The sequence below is a fragment of the Epinephelus moara genome, chromosome 10 (genome assembly GCF_006386435.1).
Source record: "Epinephelus moara isolate mb chromosome 10, YSFRI_EMoa_1.0, whole genome shotgun sequence".
NCBI lineage: Eukaryota > Metazoa > Chordata > Actinopteri > Perciformes > Serranidae > Epinephelus > Epinephelus moara.
The window spans coordinates 26,585,130-26,604,459 of NC_065515.1; the positions used below are offsets into that span (position 1 = coordinate 26,585,130).

The following is a 19,330-nucleotide window of genomic DNA, read 5'->3' on the forward strand; positions in this document are numbered from 1 at the left end:
ACCCCTGTACACACATTTTGGGGTACTTTTGGTGTGGGGATGCGTTTCATGGTTTGAAGTAGATACCTTTAGTTTCAATTAAGGGAACTGTAAATTAAGGATTTCCATTGCTTTGTGGTTTTCCAAACTAACTTCTACTCCAGAGGTAAGACAACCTCATTTAAAATCACACTGATATTTGCAACAGCACAAATAACTACAAACCCAGCCTTAGAACATAGCTTTACTCAACAGGTAGTTGTATAGTTCACTCCACACGTCTAAATAACTAAATAGTATTTTTTTAATCAGTCTAATATTGTTTATCCAATCTGTCTGTTTTTAGCAGCTTTTAACAAACACCAGTACCATTTGCCCTGAGCTGTTTCAGATTAAACAACACAGGTTGACAGAAGAGGCGAGTCCATGGGGGTATGAGGGCCCACGGTTAGCTAAGACATGTCTGTAATAACCGCAGTCCAGAGAGAAGCTAATGGTATTTTCAGGCGGCAGAAATTACAGCTACAAAGTTGGGGGGAAAAAACACAGCAACCAACCAATTTTATGTTTCTGGACAAAATCAAGTTACAGTGACAAAGGTGCTGTGGTGGATACCAATTGGACTTGAAGAAACATGAACACTAAGAAGTGCTTAGTGAGGGATTGGATTGAGTTACATAAGTTTGTGGAACAGAGACTAGCTCACAGCTGACATACGGACTTCGACTCTATAAAGAAATGGTTTTCCCAGCTTGCGTTTGGAAGAACGTGACTGACCTGTAGTGACTTTAACAAGTACAACAGCAAATAAGTGCAGCATTTATATGGCTGCAAGGTCCCGTGCTGATTCCGACTTCAGTATGTAGTTTGTTCACTTTTTTTCCTAAGCCAATCAGACTCATCACAGATGAAATGCACTTCAGTAAGTTCAACAGTAACTGAGAACATCACTGATATAGCTGCAAGGTTCTGTGCTGACTGTGACTTCAGTTCCGTAGCATGTTCAGTCTGTTGCATGTACAAGCTATGTTCAGTTCAGTGCAAAAGTAGCCTATAGAAGCACTGCACATAAGGATAGTAGCTTAGTAACCTATTATTTAGGGCTGCAGTATCAGATTATCATTATCTGTGTGGCTTTTGTGGTCTTATGTGTTTTTAACAAGAAAGTAGCACACTGTGAATAACAGTTGAGCTTACAACAGCTTCACTGCTAAAAGCTATAGATTCTGACAATGGTTATTAAGTATAGTGAGTTCACTTTGAAAATTCATCAATAAAGATTAGTTGGTACATGTACTGAGCACCTCTAGAGCCAGGCCTCATCACCCAACATCACTGGCTGACCTGCTCTTGGGATTTATATTAAAGGAATAGCTCAGCACGCCCCCAGTTTGGAGAAGCAGGTTTGAGTCCGACATGGAAGCTATGCAATGTACTGCTTTTAAGTTTAAGTGTAGGCTTCATAGGGAGTATTTTCACTGCTTCACCTTAATGTCAAACAGTAATTTCCAACAAGAAAATTAGTGCTGTTATATTGCTCTCTTCAAGGCCAGACGCCATTGAGAAAAACAGCGATTTAACATTGCTGAACACGGGAACTACTGGTCTATTGCTGTCTCAGTCAGTTAGTTAGTTTGTGTTATTGTGTGACTTTGGTGAATCCAAACTAACCCTTTTAAAGGCCAAAGTCACACAATAACACAAACTAACCAACTAGTCAAAGTAGTGGTGGACCAGCAGCTCCTGTATTGAAGTAGCTAAAATGACTGTTTTTCTCAATGGAGTCTGGTGGCTTTGGTGAGAGCATAGATATGGAACAGAGGCTGTTAACAGCTTCCCCGCAAGAATGAGCTGTCAGACAGAAAAGTAAAACCCTGAAAATACTGTTAATGTAGCATACATTAAAAGTGATATAGATTCTTTTAGGTGGCAAAAATTTATTTTGTTGTTGACCCCCATCCACAGCAGTGCATTGCTTAGTTTCCGTGTTGGACTCCAGCCTGCTTCTCCAAACTGGGAGCTTGTCGACTGACATTTACTGTAGGTAATACACTGACTATGGGTAAGTACCCCATATAACCCCACTACAAAAAACCTGAACTATCCCTTTAATGTCCTATTAATGCTTGTTATAGTCCATAACTTAAGAATAAGATGTTAAAAAAATCACATGCATGCAATGTTTGGGTGTTAACATGCCTCTGTACTGAACATGACTGCCTGCAAATGCATTACTTCAAGTTATGAGTGTATCACCAATCCAAAATTGCATGTTATATAGATAACATTTAATACAGTGACACTTAAAAACAGCTTTTTAATTTAAGGACACACAGTGTGTAAAACACCATCACCATTCAGGGGTCACTTGACAGCCAGTATCGGAGATCAGCTGCACTGTGATGCTGCCTGATCATATTCTGACCACTGACAGTCTGATATTCGTGAAGTCGTCACTTATTGCTGTACAGTACGGCTGCTAAATGCCTGTTCATCACTCATTAATAAGTCAGCAGAGTCAGTCTACAGTATCAGGGTATTGTTTAATCAATGTGAGTGTGTCTGCATGTAGTGCTGAGTGAAATGTGATCAGCACTGTCTTCTCTCCCTCCTCCCTGCCGATGTTGCTGATGGTAACAATAAGAGAAAGGTGAGAGCAGCATTCTCTCCAGTCCCCCCAACTTCATCACTCTTGTTTCTCTCACTCTTACTCATCTCCTGTTCTCCTCCTCTTCCTCTTTTCTATCTTGCTCCTTTGCTTTCTTGCTGATGTTACAGCAAGGCGATAGTAACCTTGGTGTTCGCTGAGTGCCACCCTGGGAGCTTCCTGGCACTTTGTGGGATCATTCAACCTCCGGCAGCCCCCGACTCATACCCGACACATCCAGGTAATGGATATGATAGATGTTACAGAGTCAGGTTCATTTCTCGGGCGTATGGCAGGTATGAAACTTAAGGATTTCTGGCAGTGGTCCAGTGAGGGTATTGGGCTTCCAGCTCCATATCATTTCCATTCGCCCCCCAATGAAACTAGTGAGCTAGTGAGGAGGATTTTGCTGCAGTCTCATCAATATATTGTAACTTTAATGTGGAAATAAGCATTTAATGTGTGATCTGTCCCAAAATTAAGCATGTCTTTAAGGTAGAGATGTAGCTTCCTCAACATATTTCACACATTATGCTCAAGGAGGATGTCTCCCCCGGTGTCATACTTGAGTTTGACAGATGCATAAGGGTTCATTCCCTAGGCAGCTGCTGCATCTACATATCCCAAGTGCCAGCTTTACTAAACAAACTTGACTGCATTCTCTCGGCTTTACAGTAGTCCTGTTCAAATTTGGATGACTAAGAAACAGAGAATTTGGCGCCACAAGCTAGCAGGCTTGCACAGTTTCTATCCTTGGTATCCTGTGTGGTGTCATTCTAAGCCCCTGAGGTCACGGCTCATGGTGATAGAGCCAGGTAATGGATATGATGGATGTTATACAGCTGGGTTCACTCCTAGGCCACACACTGAATAGTGATGCAGAGAGAGTGATCCTGACCCTGCTCTCACAAGGAAAACATAATATTTAACCTCAGTGTAACCTCTGATTTGCTAATGGCTTTGGACATTGAAACCATCCTGCCTTGAGGGACTTTAAAGTCAAAATTCATAAAACAGAAAAATGCAAAACAGCAAAACTGAGGTTCAAAAGTCCAACGCAATGTGAGCACTGGATATTTGTTTTTTAATATTCAGTTTAATAAATAATACCCAGGGATGTTTTTCTGAACTTTGTTCCTTATTTAGTTATTTTCTAGAGAAATATTTATTTGAAAGCAGGTTTTCAGGGGATTTAAACAGACTGCTAACTTTTTCGCACCACAATCCCTGACCTTATGTTACCTTCCATAAATAATTAGCTCCGCACTGTCAGATATAAAGATTTTCATTTGAGAAAAACAGAGCTGAGGTGTCAGAATCTGTGTGTGTGTGTGAGTGTTAATGGGTGTGTGAGTATATTCCACTGTGTCTGTTCTCACCTCCACTTTGCGTGATGTAGCGCACCCATGGTAAGGCCTGGTAACCGCTCTTCTCTATGATCTTAAGGTAACGAACCTGGGGAACACAAACAGGTTAAATAAAGTTATTTCACTCATTCATACACAAACACACACCAACATCTACTATATTTAATCTGTATGCCTCGGTGTGTACATGGCAGACCACTTATAGCACATCATCATAAATCATCTCTGTCCATTTCAAATCCATGTATCTCCGAATCTGATTGTGATTTTTAAATTTTCAGACAAATTGTTCTTTTATGGGCTGAGAAAAATGTTCCTTGTTCTAAAACTAAATAAACCTTAAAAAAAAACCATCAGACTGTCTGGAAACTGAAGCTTTTCTTAGCTCATGAAAGGTTTGGTTTCAGAGATACATGGTTTTCACAGGACAGTGGCATATTGTAAAACAGGAAGCACCTTAAGCTCGTCATACTCAGGTGGGAATCATCAGATTTCATATATTTATTTCTCTGTGCAATGTGTGTTAATAAAAGGACCAACCTGGATCCCAGACACGGTGAAATAGGGGATCTCAAAGTTAACTGTGATTGGTCTCTTTGCGTCCAGCTCATCGCTCTCCACACTGGGTAGCCCAAAGTGCGCACGCATTATGTACTCCTTACCACCCTACACATGCAAAAACAGGAGAGAGAAAAGACCACAAAGCCATTGTTGCATCAGGTAAAACAGAGACAAGATTCAGAGTGATGCTGTTCACAAAGTTTTTCCAATAAAACTGTTTAGTTTGTTTGATGACTTCTGTTCCCAGGTGTCCAACTCTAACAAAACAAGGCTGCTTTGTCCGAAAAACAAAACAAACTTTATATTCATGGCAACGTGAGACAACTCCCATGTCATATCAAGGTGAATCTGATATCAGTTTATGAGATTTAACATCTGCCGGACATACCTGGGCTATAAACACAAGACGCAGGTTAATCATTCTTCATACCAGCAAATGAGTAACACATCGTCTGAGCAGAGTCTTTTTCTTTGAACTTTGGTTCAACATAGTTACCATAGTTTTGAATCACTATTTCTCTATAAATTTAAGATTTATGACTGAATGAGCACCAATCAAAGTTGGATAAACTCAAAAACATAGCTCATGCCTTTCACCATCACTGTGTGGGTGTGGCCTTATCAGTTTTGACTGACAACAACCCAGTAGTTGTCCTCATGTTGGTGTCAAGTGTTGACATCACCTTTTCCAGCTGAGCCCTGCCCACTTCAAACCAGTGAGAAGGGCTCAGACAAAAACACAAGTACAGAAACTTTCTCCTTGTAAATAACCAAAACTGGTCTGAGTCTGCCAGATAACTGTGTGTTCTCCCCTTTGGCATTATACAGCTGCTGTGGAAAACCTTATTATCCCTATCCTTGCCTACAGCTGATAAGAAAATATTCCTTTTTTGCATAACATAATAAATAACAATAAATGAGAAATCTGTGAAAGATGCACACATTCATGCTTATGAAATAGCTGATGGCAAATGGGCTCATTCCTAAAAGCTACATATACTTTCCCTGTTACTGGAGGGTAATGTTGGGGATCGGGGTTGTAAATAACAGGGTGGAGCTGACGGCTGGTGGACTGTGGATGAGTCTGCTTATCAGTCTCTTATCACAACAAGCCACTGCTTCATCTTTCCTCAAACCTCCATCAAACATTACAAGTTGAGTGTGGTGTCCTGAGAGAATATATGCAGTTTTATAGTGTCCAAAGGTTGATAGTGACAGAGACAAATGTGCTGCAGAGTCATACACCAGCTGGATGCCTATACGTCACCAGTAATGGCAATTCTTAACTGCCCTAGACAGGCTGAAGGTGTAATGAATTACTGAGGAGACCTCAGAACTTGACAGATAAAAGGAACCTCAACTGATTTGATGCTCTGCGAGGTTTTTAAATGTTAAAATTTTCTTTTAAAAAGTTTATGTGTTGGTGACAGCAGAGGCTGACACTAACACTGTAAAGGAAAACAATCCAGACACAATGTGATCGTGTTTGTTTTTTTGTGTTGGATGAGGCTGATCATAATATGATAAATGACTGCTGTCTAATCCTTGTAAGAGCCAAAATACACCTTCATTTTCTGACACTGGAACTAAGTAAAGCTTTTTATAGATATATTTTATAGATATAAGGTGCACCAGTGGTGAAGAAATACTCAGTTACAAGTAAAAGTTCTGTAGTCACAATGTGACTTAAAAAAATAGTGTATGATTTAGGGGGGATTTAGTGACATCTAGTGGTGAGGATTGCATATTGCAACTGGCTGAAACTTCTCCCACTTAGATTTCCTTCAGTATTCTTTATTCAGGAGGTTTTTACCACGAGCCAAATTAACCACAGACATCTCCTCCTCTCCAAAATGGACCAGGTGACCAGTAAAAACACTAGATAAAACGTTACAAATCAGTGTTTATGATACGTTCTTCAGCATGTCAGAAACAGGGTACTAGCCTAGCACCTGCTAATGTGCGCTTGTCTTTTTTCTCTGGTAGCTTATGATCCACACGTTAAGGAGGTTTTTATCGGGAGACAAATTATCAATAGTGGGCTCTTTCTCTCCAGAGCAAACTGACCTGGTGATTAAACTGATAAAACCACTGTACATAGCAGTTTCGTGTTAAAAGAATCAGTGTTTTTCTGATGCTTTCATTGCGGAAGGCCCTCTTACTACAGTGGCCGAGCCAAATGCAAATGGTCCTATCTAGAGCCAGGGTTTGTCTGTTCTGGGCTATTATAGAAAAATGGCAATGCAACATGATGATGATGAAAACCTGCTCCCTATGTAGATATAAACCACTCATTGTAAGGTAACGAAAGCACAACAATTCTTATTTTCTGGTAATTACACACTCAAGAAAACATACTTATTATTTTATATTCCATTTCTGTCAATATATCCCCCTTAATCCTACACACTGGACCTTAAAGTAAAAAAAAAAGTATTAGCCTCAAGATGCACTTAAATCACTAAAATTAAAGTACTCAATATGGCAACAGAGAATGGCCAATTTCAGAATAATCTACACTTTGGGGCTGCATAATACATCACGATAACAATTTTACTTGCCATAAATGAACAGATACTTAAGTGTACTCTGTTCTTGACTCAGACTTGCACAGTGCCTGTGCTTGTGCCATGTCATGTCTCCTGTTTCCAGAATGTTGCCAGACGGCTGATGTGCTATTTTTGTTTTTCGGCACCAGTTCATCTCCAGCATTCGCACTTTCGCCTGCACTCATCTTGTCACACTTTCCTCCTTCAACCATGCAGAGTAGTACAGCAGCACTGGTCTAATAAACCTCACTTGTATGAGTGCAGATTCTAACCAACCCGATGATGCCTGATGGTGAGGGGTCTATCTGACTGGCCAGAACTGACAGCATAGTGTGTACCTGACAAAATAGTGCCTACAGATAGAATGTAATATGATCTGCTGTTACTAATTCAGTAGTATAATATAGCAGTCTTTTGTGATGTAGCAGAGAATGGAAATACTCAAGTAAAGTACAGGTACCTCAAAGTTGTACGATACTTTAGTAAATGTACTAAAGTATCTAATGCTAATGCTCTACCTTCAAAACCTGATAGTGGGGGAATGAGATATGACCGTATTTTAGCATCAACATGTCATAAATATATTTTAGGTTATAAACTGTGATATTTTGTGCCACACTAACAGGGAAAGACTTGATGTTCCACTGCACCACGTTGTTCTCGGGCACCCACTTGGCGCTGCCTGTGCTGGTCTTGAACTTGGGTGAGTCAGCATCACTGGGCACTGGCACCAGAATGGACACATTGTTGGCAGTGGACCGGCTCTTAAACTGACTCCGAGCCTGCGGAAGGTGACAGAGGACAGAGGAGAGTTCAGATGTCATTCGAGACCTTTACAATACAAAAAAGGGAGCATGCACATCCAAATTCAAACCGAGGAGGCCTTCATGATTATGCACACTGCGGCTTGTTATTTTGAGTCTGCGTGGCTGTCACTGCCTCAAACAGATGGTAAGCGGTAATCCACCTGAGAAGTATGTGTCATAAATACTAAATAAGTTTCAGTGAAGCGACTAGATGGGTGGATAAGGTCGCTGTGTTCTGTATGTGTGTTTATGTTTGTGTGTCTCTCATCCTTACCTTCACCTTGATCTCCACACGGCTGTGAGAGAACTTTTCAATCACGCTCTCGATCCATATGAGAGGCTTCACCTGTCAGAGACGGAGAGAGTGGACAAGGTCAGAGGAGCGAGCGCGGAGTTGAAGTGCATCACTACAACACACATCACCAGAGTGACACAGTGGACAGGCCAGAGAGAGATTGTGTTTGTACAAGGGAGACAATAACTGCTCAGATGGCTCGCAGTTCACATAGATTTCAGGCACAGCAGTCCTCCTCAAATATCCTCTGGTTCATTGAACAGCGTGTCAGGGTGAGTGGCAACATGTGGCTTAGCAGACAAGCTGAACCACTACTTATCTTGCAACATACTGGTTTTCATTGTAACTGGGCACTGACATACATATAATTTATTTCACAGTGTGAGAATTTGATGCAAGTTAATACTTTACTACAAGCAGATAGAAGCTTTCATGGTTCATACTTTGTCCACTTTGTTCTCTTTTGAAATGAATTACCTAAGTGCATCTGATATTGTATTGACAGCCTGTGGACACACTTTTACAGGACTATCAGTCTAACTAATTGTGTGCTGTGTGTTACATTATAGTTCATTATTGGGATATAACTGTTTCTCTGTTGTTCTAGAAAGTACACCTGTACAGTCTTCTAGTGTACTGTAACTGCTTCACTACAGCAGTAACAAACTCCACAACAAGTTATATCTATAAAGAGATCCCAAACATTATCATAATAACCCATACTTGTTCCACCACTACTCGGGGGTCGTTGCTGCTGCTCTCCCTGCCTTGTGCTTTCCATGTAAGCGCATGGAAGGGCAGGGAGGTTTGCTCTTTCTCTGCCGTATTACTTTCCACGTAGGCGTATGGAGGGGTGGAGAGGTATGCTCTCTCCGCCTCAGGCTTTCTGTGTAGGCCTAGGAAAGGCAGAGAGGCCCAAGAACAGAGCCATACCGCAAAATACAATACTGCAAACAGAACTTTTGTTTCTCCCATTTTTACATTTCCGATGTTTTCAGTTTTCTTTGACTAAAGTGGCCCTGACTGAACTTGTGAATATTTATCAAAAATTCACATTTTATAAATATTTTGAAAAGGCCCCAAAAGTGGACCGTACAACATCACCGTAATATCAAAATTGAGCTATTCGTTAAAAAATGTTGTAATATTTGATTGCCTTCATATTGCCTTGCTCTAAATACAATTACTACTAATAATATCTAATAACTACTACTGTTACTAATGCTAATACCACTGGTAATACGTCAATGATTACAGCTACTTAGATGGTCAATAACCTCAATTACAACAAAGACACAAGGGTGCTACCAATGTGAGATTTTCTAAGACAGATACTGATTGGAATTAGAGAGTTTTAAAGATAAAATATATATCGGCAGATAGTTGTTTATTTGTTGTTGTTTTTTACACAAACACTCAAACTTAATAGTATGTCAAATGTGAGTATACAAGAGTTTTGACAATGATATTTGCTGAAGCAAGATATTTTGCAGTTGAACAATAAGCTTTATAAGCAACTACTGTCACTATAAATATGAGACTAAGATAAATTTTGTGTCAGTAAACTTAACTGGAAGTTAAATAGTTATGGATAATAACAATAGAGTTCTCAAAAACACACAATACGACAAAAATACTTTAAACATTAAAGTAGTAGGCAGGGAGTTCCTAGTGCTGCCAAAACAGGGGGAAGCCAAACACTCTTCATCTGCACACACTGCCCACACCGCAGGGACACAGACCTGGTTAAAAATCGGCAAAGCCTCACCTAATCTGGACACTTTGCTGATTTTTAACCAGGTCTGTGTGCAGATGAAGAGTGTTTGGCTTGCCCCTGTTTCGGCAGCACCAGGAACTCCCTGCCCGTGCTGTGAGCAACAATCTGCCAAGTGAAGCGAAACAAGTCAATTTGTGTCATTAATGACTTGTTTTGTGTCATCTGGTGAAATCTGGCTGACAGACGGGTGAGCTGCTCTGGGAGCTGGCGGCACAAGAGGCACCTTAACACTGTGCATTTGTACACACTCAACATGCCACAGTGACAGATGTGGTTGACAATCTGCAGAGTATCACTTCAAATAAAGGTCAAAAATACATGATATCGTTTTAGTTGCATATTTTCCAGCATTTGCTGTACATCATGTCTGTGACATACAAATATCTGTTAATATCAACCAAATTATCAGAACATTAATGTCTAATATGTTTTGTACGAGGGAGATAAGGAAAAGAAGAACTTTCTAGGGTGTGTTGGTCCTTGCCTTACTGTAGGACGAACAAGAAGTGTGCTCTTGGTGTTGCTGGTATGCAGGTGGCGTGAGTGTGCGTTAAAGAGAAAAGTTTGTTTGTGTGTTCCACTCACTGTAGTGTTGAGGCGGTAGGACATGAGCTCGCTCTCGCCGTCGGGGGGGATGAAAGAGATGGTGCGGTCGTTCTCGAAGCGTGACAGACGGACACACTGATGAAACTTCACATCCTCCAGCTCCACTGTCTTACTCTTCTCTCCTGACACACACACAAACAATACACAAACAGAAGTACACAATAAAGATTGAGAGCCTTCCACACAGCCTTGGAGAAATCAAGGTCAAGGTAATGATGACTGACAAACACTCACTCAGTCTCTCTCTCTCTCACACACACACATACACATACACACTGTACGCGCAGTGTGCTACCAAATCCATCTGCCCTCCCGTTGTCCCCCACTGAACAGTTATTTAGCTGCTACACACAAACACGTACACACACAGGCACACACACTGTGTGCCTTCAGAACCTGCTGCCATCATCTTCTCCCCCACTGAAGCCCATTCAGCTGCCTCACAAGTAAACACACACACACACATACACACACACACACACACACACGCACACACACCAAAGTAAATATATATTGTACTATCAGCCAGAAAAAAAAAACTTCTAACAAAAACATATCTGTCTGCCTTAAAGAGGTGTGTTTTCATTACTCTGCCAAGAAAAACGACCATTTGCTTTGTTGTCAAAAGCTTCTGATTTACTGGTTGTGAAATTAATCCACCTACTACACTAATGTGGGTCTTTTATTATGGTCTCATTTCGTGAAATACGCCTACAGGGAAGGTTTTATGCCAACGGGAGATGTCACACTGTTTTTCCCACTATATCATTAGTAATATGACTGCTTAAGTACACAGCCATTTGTCAGTAGAGGTGTTTAAAACCTGCCAGACACAGATAGCCTGTGGGGGAGATATTAATCCTTACTTTATTGATGAAAAAAAAAAACCCACTGTGAAAAGCAATAAATCCTCATATTTAAAAATGTGGCATTTTGCTGGATAAACAACATTTTTTAATTGACTATTACATTTGTTATCAGCTCATTTTCTGCTAATCAAGATGGCACTGGAGTATAGTTACAAGTATGGTTACCAGAGTATAGCTATTGACCAATTAAGCAGCACTTTACCCTTTATTTTTTAAAACTCTACAGGAGCACCACAGAGGCTGCTATAGACAAAAATCAGCAGATTGTGTTGGCTAGATCATTTTCTCCACGAACAAATGAGACTTTTCCAGACAATTCCTCTCAAGGGTGGAGCAAGAGTGCAGCGCTGTTGCAATAGGCAGTTAAAAGCGCGACCTCCTTAATGGTGGCATCTGTAGTCTGCTGGAGAAATCCCGATGTTCTGCTCCTCTGTGGTTAATGGAGGGTGCTGAGTGGTGGAAAACTGCTGTAATGACTGTGGGCCTGTGGGCCTTCAACCAAATCCCCCATTCAACAGTCAGCTTTAAGCCAGCCTCACCTGCTCTGAATGCAACCCTGGGCCGGCACTGTTGGAAGGTGCGTGTGTATGTGTGTGTGTGTATACTTGTGTGTATTTGTGTATGTAGCTTCCTTGTTCATTGTTCTCTCTCATGAGTGCCTGTACGTGCACAGGTTTATGCATGTTAGCTTGGTACTTGCTGGTTTCTCTATTGATTTTGCTTTTATGTGTGTTTGTGTGTGTGTGTGAGTGAGTGACATTTCCTCATGCCAGAGAGGGGACTGGCTGAGGTCAGGTCTAGGGAGAGCACAACACTCCTGAACAAGCAAAGCAGGGAAGCCCTTCAGAACTGGTTCTGTCTCTATTTCAGTTTGTTTTTATGTCACTAAGGCACACACACACACACACACACGCACAGACACTTGCATTCAGCGATATCAAGACGACAGGAAAGAAAGGTCATACGGGACACTCTCTGTCACTGCTAGGACCTCAGGGGCTTGAAGAAAAGGCAGGTGTGTGTGTTTGTGCACGTGTACATTTGTGTACCTGCCAGGTGGGGATTGAAGATGCAGCAGTGTCCCCTGTGGTTCACCTTTAAGGCTGCTCTTACCTGCTTCTGTGCTTTTAATACACAGCAGCAGACAGGAGGAACCTAATCTGTTTTCTGTCTGCTGTTGCACAGTGAAAAAAAAAAAAAAAGAGACACGGGGAACACAGGGAACCGTTTTATAATGGCATTTGGAAAATGTTTCTGTCCAATGCATCTTACTGTGCTGTGATACCACTGACATGGGTGGCCAGAGAGACAATTTAACACAGACGTCTTAGCATTAAAAGGTCAGCGCGCGGGATACCTAGTGATTAGTGGATTATCTTTATCGAAAAATGGCTGCAACTTCTGATAGCCGATTAATTTCTAAGTCGTCTGTCCAGCAAAAATGCTAAATATTTATTGGTTTCACCTTCTCAAACGTGAAGACATGAAACAAAATAGCTGCATTTTGGATTTAGAACTCCAGAAAATTAACTGGCCATTAGTCTAAAATTCAAATAATCATCTTGGTCATTTTTTGAGCAAAAAAAGCCAAACATTTGCTGGCTTCACTGTTCTTAAATGTGAGAATTTGATGCTTTTCGTGGTTATTTATGTGATAATAAGCTGAACGGCTTTGGATTTTTTGACTTTTTGTTGACAAAACAATTAATCAAGAAAATAATTAGGAAATTAATCAACAGTGAAAATAATCGTTAGTTGCAGTCCTATTTGGACTGTTGATTAGACAAAATAAGTCATTTAAAGATGTCACCTTGAGCATTTTTTACTGAGAAAATTCATTGGGAAATAATCAGCAGATTAATAATAAAAATAATTGTTAATAACCTGCATCTCAGCTCATAGTGTCCGTGTACAAGCTGAGAAACTTTATTATGAAGAAAAAAAAATAGTACCAAATGCAAACACTCACATCAACACATCAAACAACCAGACAACACCTCTGATAAGTGAATAGGATTAATTTTAAGGAGATGTGAGCAGGTTTAGACACTCAAGTGTTACAAATGATCAGATATTTTAGTTAAAAGGCCACAGTGTGTGTCTGAAATGAATGATGTATGAATATTGGCTTTTTGTGGGCTATATCATTTCATGCACCAGTTTGGAATTAAAAAATACTTTGAATGTAACTCCCAGTTCCCTGTAGTGACAACTCTAGACTTCTGCCAGCAGAGGGCAGTGTTAAATGACTTATACTCTTTCTCACATTTTGGTTGCATCCAGCTGTGATAAAATGTGCAGATCAGGCATGGGAAATGCCAAACAACTGCAAAATGATATGTAAAAAAAAGTAAAGTGTAAGTGCTGAGGATGAGAGGGCGAAACACATTTTAATATTTGTATAAACATTCAGCGCGAGTGCGTGCGTGTTTGTTGCTGTATCTGTCAGTGTGTTTGTTTGATCATTATATCTGATCATTTTTTTCTGAGGATATGTTATTTCCCAGACTGCAAAACACAGCAGGGGGATTGTGGGCTGCATATACAGGATATCCACAGACTCTCACCTTTCATCTGCAGGGCTGTAGCCTGGGGTGAGGATTAACTGAGAGGCAAAGAGGCTAGACAGTGATGGAGCCTTCCCCCTTCAGTAAGGAGCGGTAGGGGGCAAGAAATGTAGGCAAAGGAAAGGGAGCAAAAGCAGGAGATGAGAGCGAGAAGGGGGAGCGGGTGCAGGAATAGACAAGAGAAGATGTAGCAGTGGGAGACGTTATTGGAAAAATTGGGAAAGTTGGAGGAGAGGGCGAGGAAAATGAGGAAGGATGAAAGCTAAGCCAAATGTGAGATTTGCAGGAGCGAGGGCTTTAGACAGAAAGAGGAGGTGAAGGAGGAGTGTGAGGGTGAGTTCAAGGCAAGTGCTCTAACATCAACCAGTAGCACATTTACATATATGTTAGGCCTTTAAGCATTAGTGTCGACTATTTTCGAAGCAAATTTATATCTAAGGTGAATTTCTTTCATTTGAAACATTGCACAAAAAATCCCCTTTTGACAGTTTACAAGTTCTCTATCAAAATGTCAAATCTTGGCAGCTTGAGATAAAAAAAAAAATCTCGCAAATATTCCTTGCACATCTCACTCATGCATAACAGTCTGTCACTGTCACAGCTCAGTGTGTGGAATAAAGTGTACCAACGAGAATTTACAAAGCCCACCTGAGAGAGAAGACAGATAATGAGCTAAACTTGTGACCCTTGTCTGACGCCAGAAATGCAAACCACTGCACTTAAACTAGAAAAGAATGCATTTTTCAGGAAGCAGCAGAATTATATTGTCAAACTAAAGAAGTTGTGTGCTATGCATTACCGAGTTCAGTGATTCTAAACCAGAGGTAAATGTACCGCGGGGTGTGTGTCAGCAGTTACCAGGGGGTAATATAGAACTCTCTTTTTTTATCCACACTAACTTTTCCAAGTTTTCCTCTTGCATATTTTTGAAAGTAATTCAAGTTAACTATGTGACTGTACTGCTTCCTCAATAAAGTTTTTAAGCATATATTATACATGCATGACACTTAGGACGGCTAACTGAGACTTACTTCCTGTGATTTCAAACAGCACTTTGTCATTGAGGCCCAGTCTGAGCTCAGGCATCCCTGAGAGGACCACTTTGAGCTTGATGGTGCCCACTATTTCACTCCGCAGGACGCTGCCATTGGCATTCACCTGTAGACAGAGAAGCATACATCAAACAAGGAGTATTAATTCATGCTTGTAGAATATCAGTCATGACTTTTTTTAGTGGCTATGATATCAGCTCTACAGTCAAACTCCACAAAGTTCACCTGAAAGTGCACGAGCCTTGTTGTTAGAAAATACAAATGTGCTCTTTAAGTTGCTTTGGTTTACACAAAACGGATCAGTAGAAGCCATTAAGGACATAAAAACACACCGAAGGACAAGAATGAAAAGCCATCAGCATGCAGTGTGAGAAATTTATGCAAAGTGTTGATATGAAAGCAGAAGAACATCAAAAAAACAACTTTAAAACGTCCCCGGTCACAGAAAAGGAAGTGGCAACTGTAGCTCTAAATATCTTCACCTCATCAGTTTCCCTTTGACTCACAAAAAACTGCAACTGTGTGTATTATGTTGTCCATGAGGTGTTGCTTCAAGGACATGAAATATCAGAGGAAAGTCATTTCTCTGCCTTTGAGTTAAAAAGACACCAGCGTGATCATGTATACAAATCTCTTCTGTTTCTTTAGCTGCAGGAACTCGGAGCCCTCGTTTGTATTCCTCAGTTCAATGTATAAAATGTTCCTCTAAATGGGTTCATCATGTAACATCACATTATCACACTGATTCATGGCTATTACTTTGTGTTTAGTACAGCTGGCCAAATAAGGTCAGGGCGGGACAACTATAACAATTATAAATGATTAGTAGAATATAACTTCTATAACTTCATCAGTAAATTACAGCATTTACATTTTAAGTGGGTGCAGATCATATCAAAAGTCGAAAATGTTGTATAGTCACATCGATGTTTGACTTTTATCTGCTTAAATTACTGAGAAGCCTTTGAAATATCCTGCTGCATAAGTCACTGCACTGCACACAATAAAGAAACATAAACACCATAAATGGTTGCATTGAAAAAGAATAGAAGATTGTTGATATTAGAGACTGTTTCCTCGGCGATTCAATTCGAGGAAAGAGACTGTTTGGAGGAGTCAAAACATGCCAGGGTTTTAACAAAGACACTTTGAGCACTGACGCACCCGCTTCGCCTCAAGGAAGCACTTTGACTTTTTATAGAAAATACATCATTTTTAAAAGGATGGCTGAAAACATAGATGATGCTGGATAAAGAATGCAGCACTGATACTGGAGACAAACTGTGATTATGAGTCAACCATAAGTATGTAAGGGTTCCTGAATCCTGATGCATGTTTCGTTTTGCTTCTTGTGGCCTTAGTTATGTGTAAAAAAAAATGACATCATGAAGAGGATGATAAGGGATGATGCATGTAATACAAAATAAATGTACTATAGATGTCTATAACTCTCTCCATCTCTGTGCTGGGTCAATTTGTACTTTCTGAGATAAAAAATGTAAGACGTGACGTTAACAAAGCAAGCATTGTCCTCACCAGCAGATTTACTGACTCGATGACGTCCATGAAAACTTCGTTCTTCCTGTACTTGATGCCCTCTGACCGCCAAGACACAGCGTTGGTGACGGTGGCGGGAGGTCGAGGAGCCCCGACCTCTAATTTATGACCCTGCTGGGTGATGTACCTGAAAGAGACAAAGGCAGAGAGAAGCGGTGATTCGTGTCAAACTGTTTCCAAATTCAGTCTGTTATCCTGCTGAGTGGAGCACTTGAAAACCCGCGAGGGCATAGTCCTCATTAAGATGCTTCACACAGAGAAAGATTTTTCCAATTTCGGGGGAAATATCTCAAGAAACGGCTGCAGTGTTAACAACTATTCAATCTCTTAATCTTCTTTAAAGACTGTCACCTGCAGAAGACTAATATCATGAGACTCAACAACACAATATGATTCTTAATGTGAAGAAAAATACAAGGGAATGGCAATATTGAAATAAATGAGCTGTTCCACTGTGAATGAATTAAAGAAGGTTGGTAATCCTGTTGTATGAAGATTACTCATGGATGTCATTGTAAAATGGAGATTTATATAAACCTGTTGTGACTAGAGCCTCATGTAATGTTATGACTTGCATGCATTTCTTTACATGACAGTAAACTATGAAGTGCTGCTTAGGAAAATAAAACCCTGGTATCAAGCGTCTTAAAGAAGTTTGAGCCACCAGGAGATGCCAGATCATCTCTTTAATAGGTTTGGATTCTGTTAAGAGCTTTACTGAGTCGCCCTCCTTTCTGTTTTACATTACATGTATTCATTTGATGTATTGTTACCATAAAAATATTGATTGGTGCAGCTTTAAAATATATTATTAGATTTATGAATAATTAATGTAAGTGCCCTAGCATTGACTGTGGCAAACACAAATCAGTTTATATCTATTCATACATTAAAGTTATCAGCAAGAGTATGTTTTGTCTATCTGTTGATCCATCCATCCCCTATTTACTGCACAGTACTGTGGGTCGTCTCTTAGTGTGCATGCAGGAGAGGTTATTTCAACAATCCTCTGACTGTGTCCAAGGAGACATACTGAATTGTCATGAGAATAGTAGGGAGCTGTACATAGATAAACAACATGTGACCAGGCCTGTTTTCAACCCAAACACCGGCCCCCCCGCTGCCACTGTTTCCTTCTTACTAGCCTTGTTTCCACCGCAGAGCTGTCTTCATATTCATGACATCCAATTTTCCCTGGAATATCATTTCCAAAACAGTTATTCCATTTGTGGGGTGTTAATTACCTCCGCCAAGGAGGTTATGTTTTTGGTTTCATTTGGTTTGTTTGTGTGTCAGCAGGATTACGGCAATACTACTGACACCATTTTAATGAAACTTGGTAGAAGGCTGTAACATGTGCCAAAGAAGAAGAACTATTACATTTTGAAGCTGATCCAAATCACAGGGCAGATAAATAAATAAAGACAAATTATTTTTCAATTTCGTTGACACATTATGCAACGTTTTTACCTTACAATAACAGCTTCAACATCACTTAGATGAGACACTGACTTGTTATAACAACACCTCTGTCATTCCCACTTCATGCCCCAACACCTGAAATTGAACTACATGTATGTAACTTTGGTAAGCGGGTAGGATCTTCAAAAAGAAGAGCATTACACTTTACAGCACTACAGCACACGCCATGAGCCGCATATGGCTCTTTAGCCCCTCTCCAGTGGCTTTAACAAAAAATTATATGGAAATAAATAACAGTTAATATTTAAAATTTCAAATAATATTTAACATTGCATTAAAAATATTTCATTAAAAAAAACTGCAGCCTATACACCAAATAAAAAAATATTTTAACATTCTGTCAACTTAAACGTGTAGCACGCATGTACAGCCTGGTGCCTTTCCCTTTAAATTTTGCATAACCTCATTGGCAGTACAGCAAAGCAGAGTCTCTCTAGCTCAGTAAATAGTAAATGGACTGCATTTATATATGCTTTTGTAGTCTTAGTGACCACTGAAAGCGCTTTACAACACAAGCCAGCATTCACCCATTCAAACACATAGCCATACACTGGTAACTGAGGCTAACATAATAAGGTGCCACCTATTCACTCGCACCTATCAGGAGCAATTTGTAGTTCAGTATCTCACACAAGGACACTCAGACATGTGGACGGCAGCGGCCGGGGATCAACATTCTGATTAGGGAAGGACCGCTCTTCCTCCTGGGCCACAGCCGCCCTACCTAGCTAGGCTAGCTATGGAGTCCAAAAAAGAAAAAGTCTCCGAGGACAACACAGAATTTTAAACTGCATGGACAGATTTGCTTTCACTGCCAACGCTGCAAAGTTTAAGTAGTACCACCACATAATCATAAATAGCCCACTGCAGAGTAAAACATATTAATGAATGCTCATTTAGACGTATTCGGAATGGTAATAGGCTAATTCAGATTTAACAGACTGTGTAACCAACAATATATGGCTCGAAATAAATTTAAAAAATTGGTAAAACACCTCATATTTACTTTGGTAAATAAAAGCACATAATTAGGTTAAGAGAGCAAAAGTACGTGGTTAGGTTTAGAAAAAAACCCATCATGGTTTGGCTCAACATTCAGACAGGAAACAAAAAGTGGGCTCCTGGGTGAAAGTCTGGGGTTTGTTTGACCCGTCCACTTCCCTTCCCACCCACACTATAGGGACTTTCCAGCTCCTTATGTTACACTATTACCAGT

The 19,330-nt window shown here is 40.3% G+C and overlaps 1 protein-coding gene across 1 annotated transcript in view; it reads right to left on the reverse strand.

Moving 5' to 3' along the window:
- ap1m3 (adaptor related protein complex 1 subunit mu 3) overlaps positions 1 to 19,330 on the reverse strand; it is a 36,578-nt gene that overhangs the window by 2,034 nt on the left and 15,214 nt on the right. Inside the window, exons 5-11 of the mRNA XM_050055526.1 lie at positions 16,612 to 16,759; positions 15,055 to 15,181; positions 10,567 to 10,709; positions 8,184 to 8,255; positions 7,727 to 7,885; positions 4,534 to 4,659; positions 4,006 to 4,081 (exon numbers count right to left, since the gene is read on the reverse strand). Coding sequence (XP_049911483.1) covers positions 4,006 to 4,081; positions 4,534 to 4,659; positions 7,727 to 7,885; positions 8,184 to 8,255; positions 10,567 to 10,709; positions 15,055 to 15,181; positions 16,612 to 16,759 — 851 coding nt within the window. The remainder of the gene's footprint in view (positions 1 to 4,005; positions 4,082 to 4,533; positions 4,660 to 7,726; positions 7,886 to 8,183; positions 8,256 to 10,566; positions 10,710 to 15,054; positions 15,182 to 16,611; positions 16,760 to 19,330) is intronic.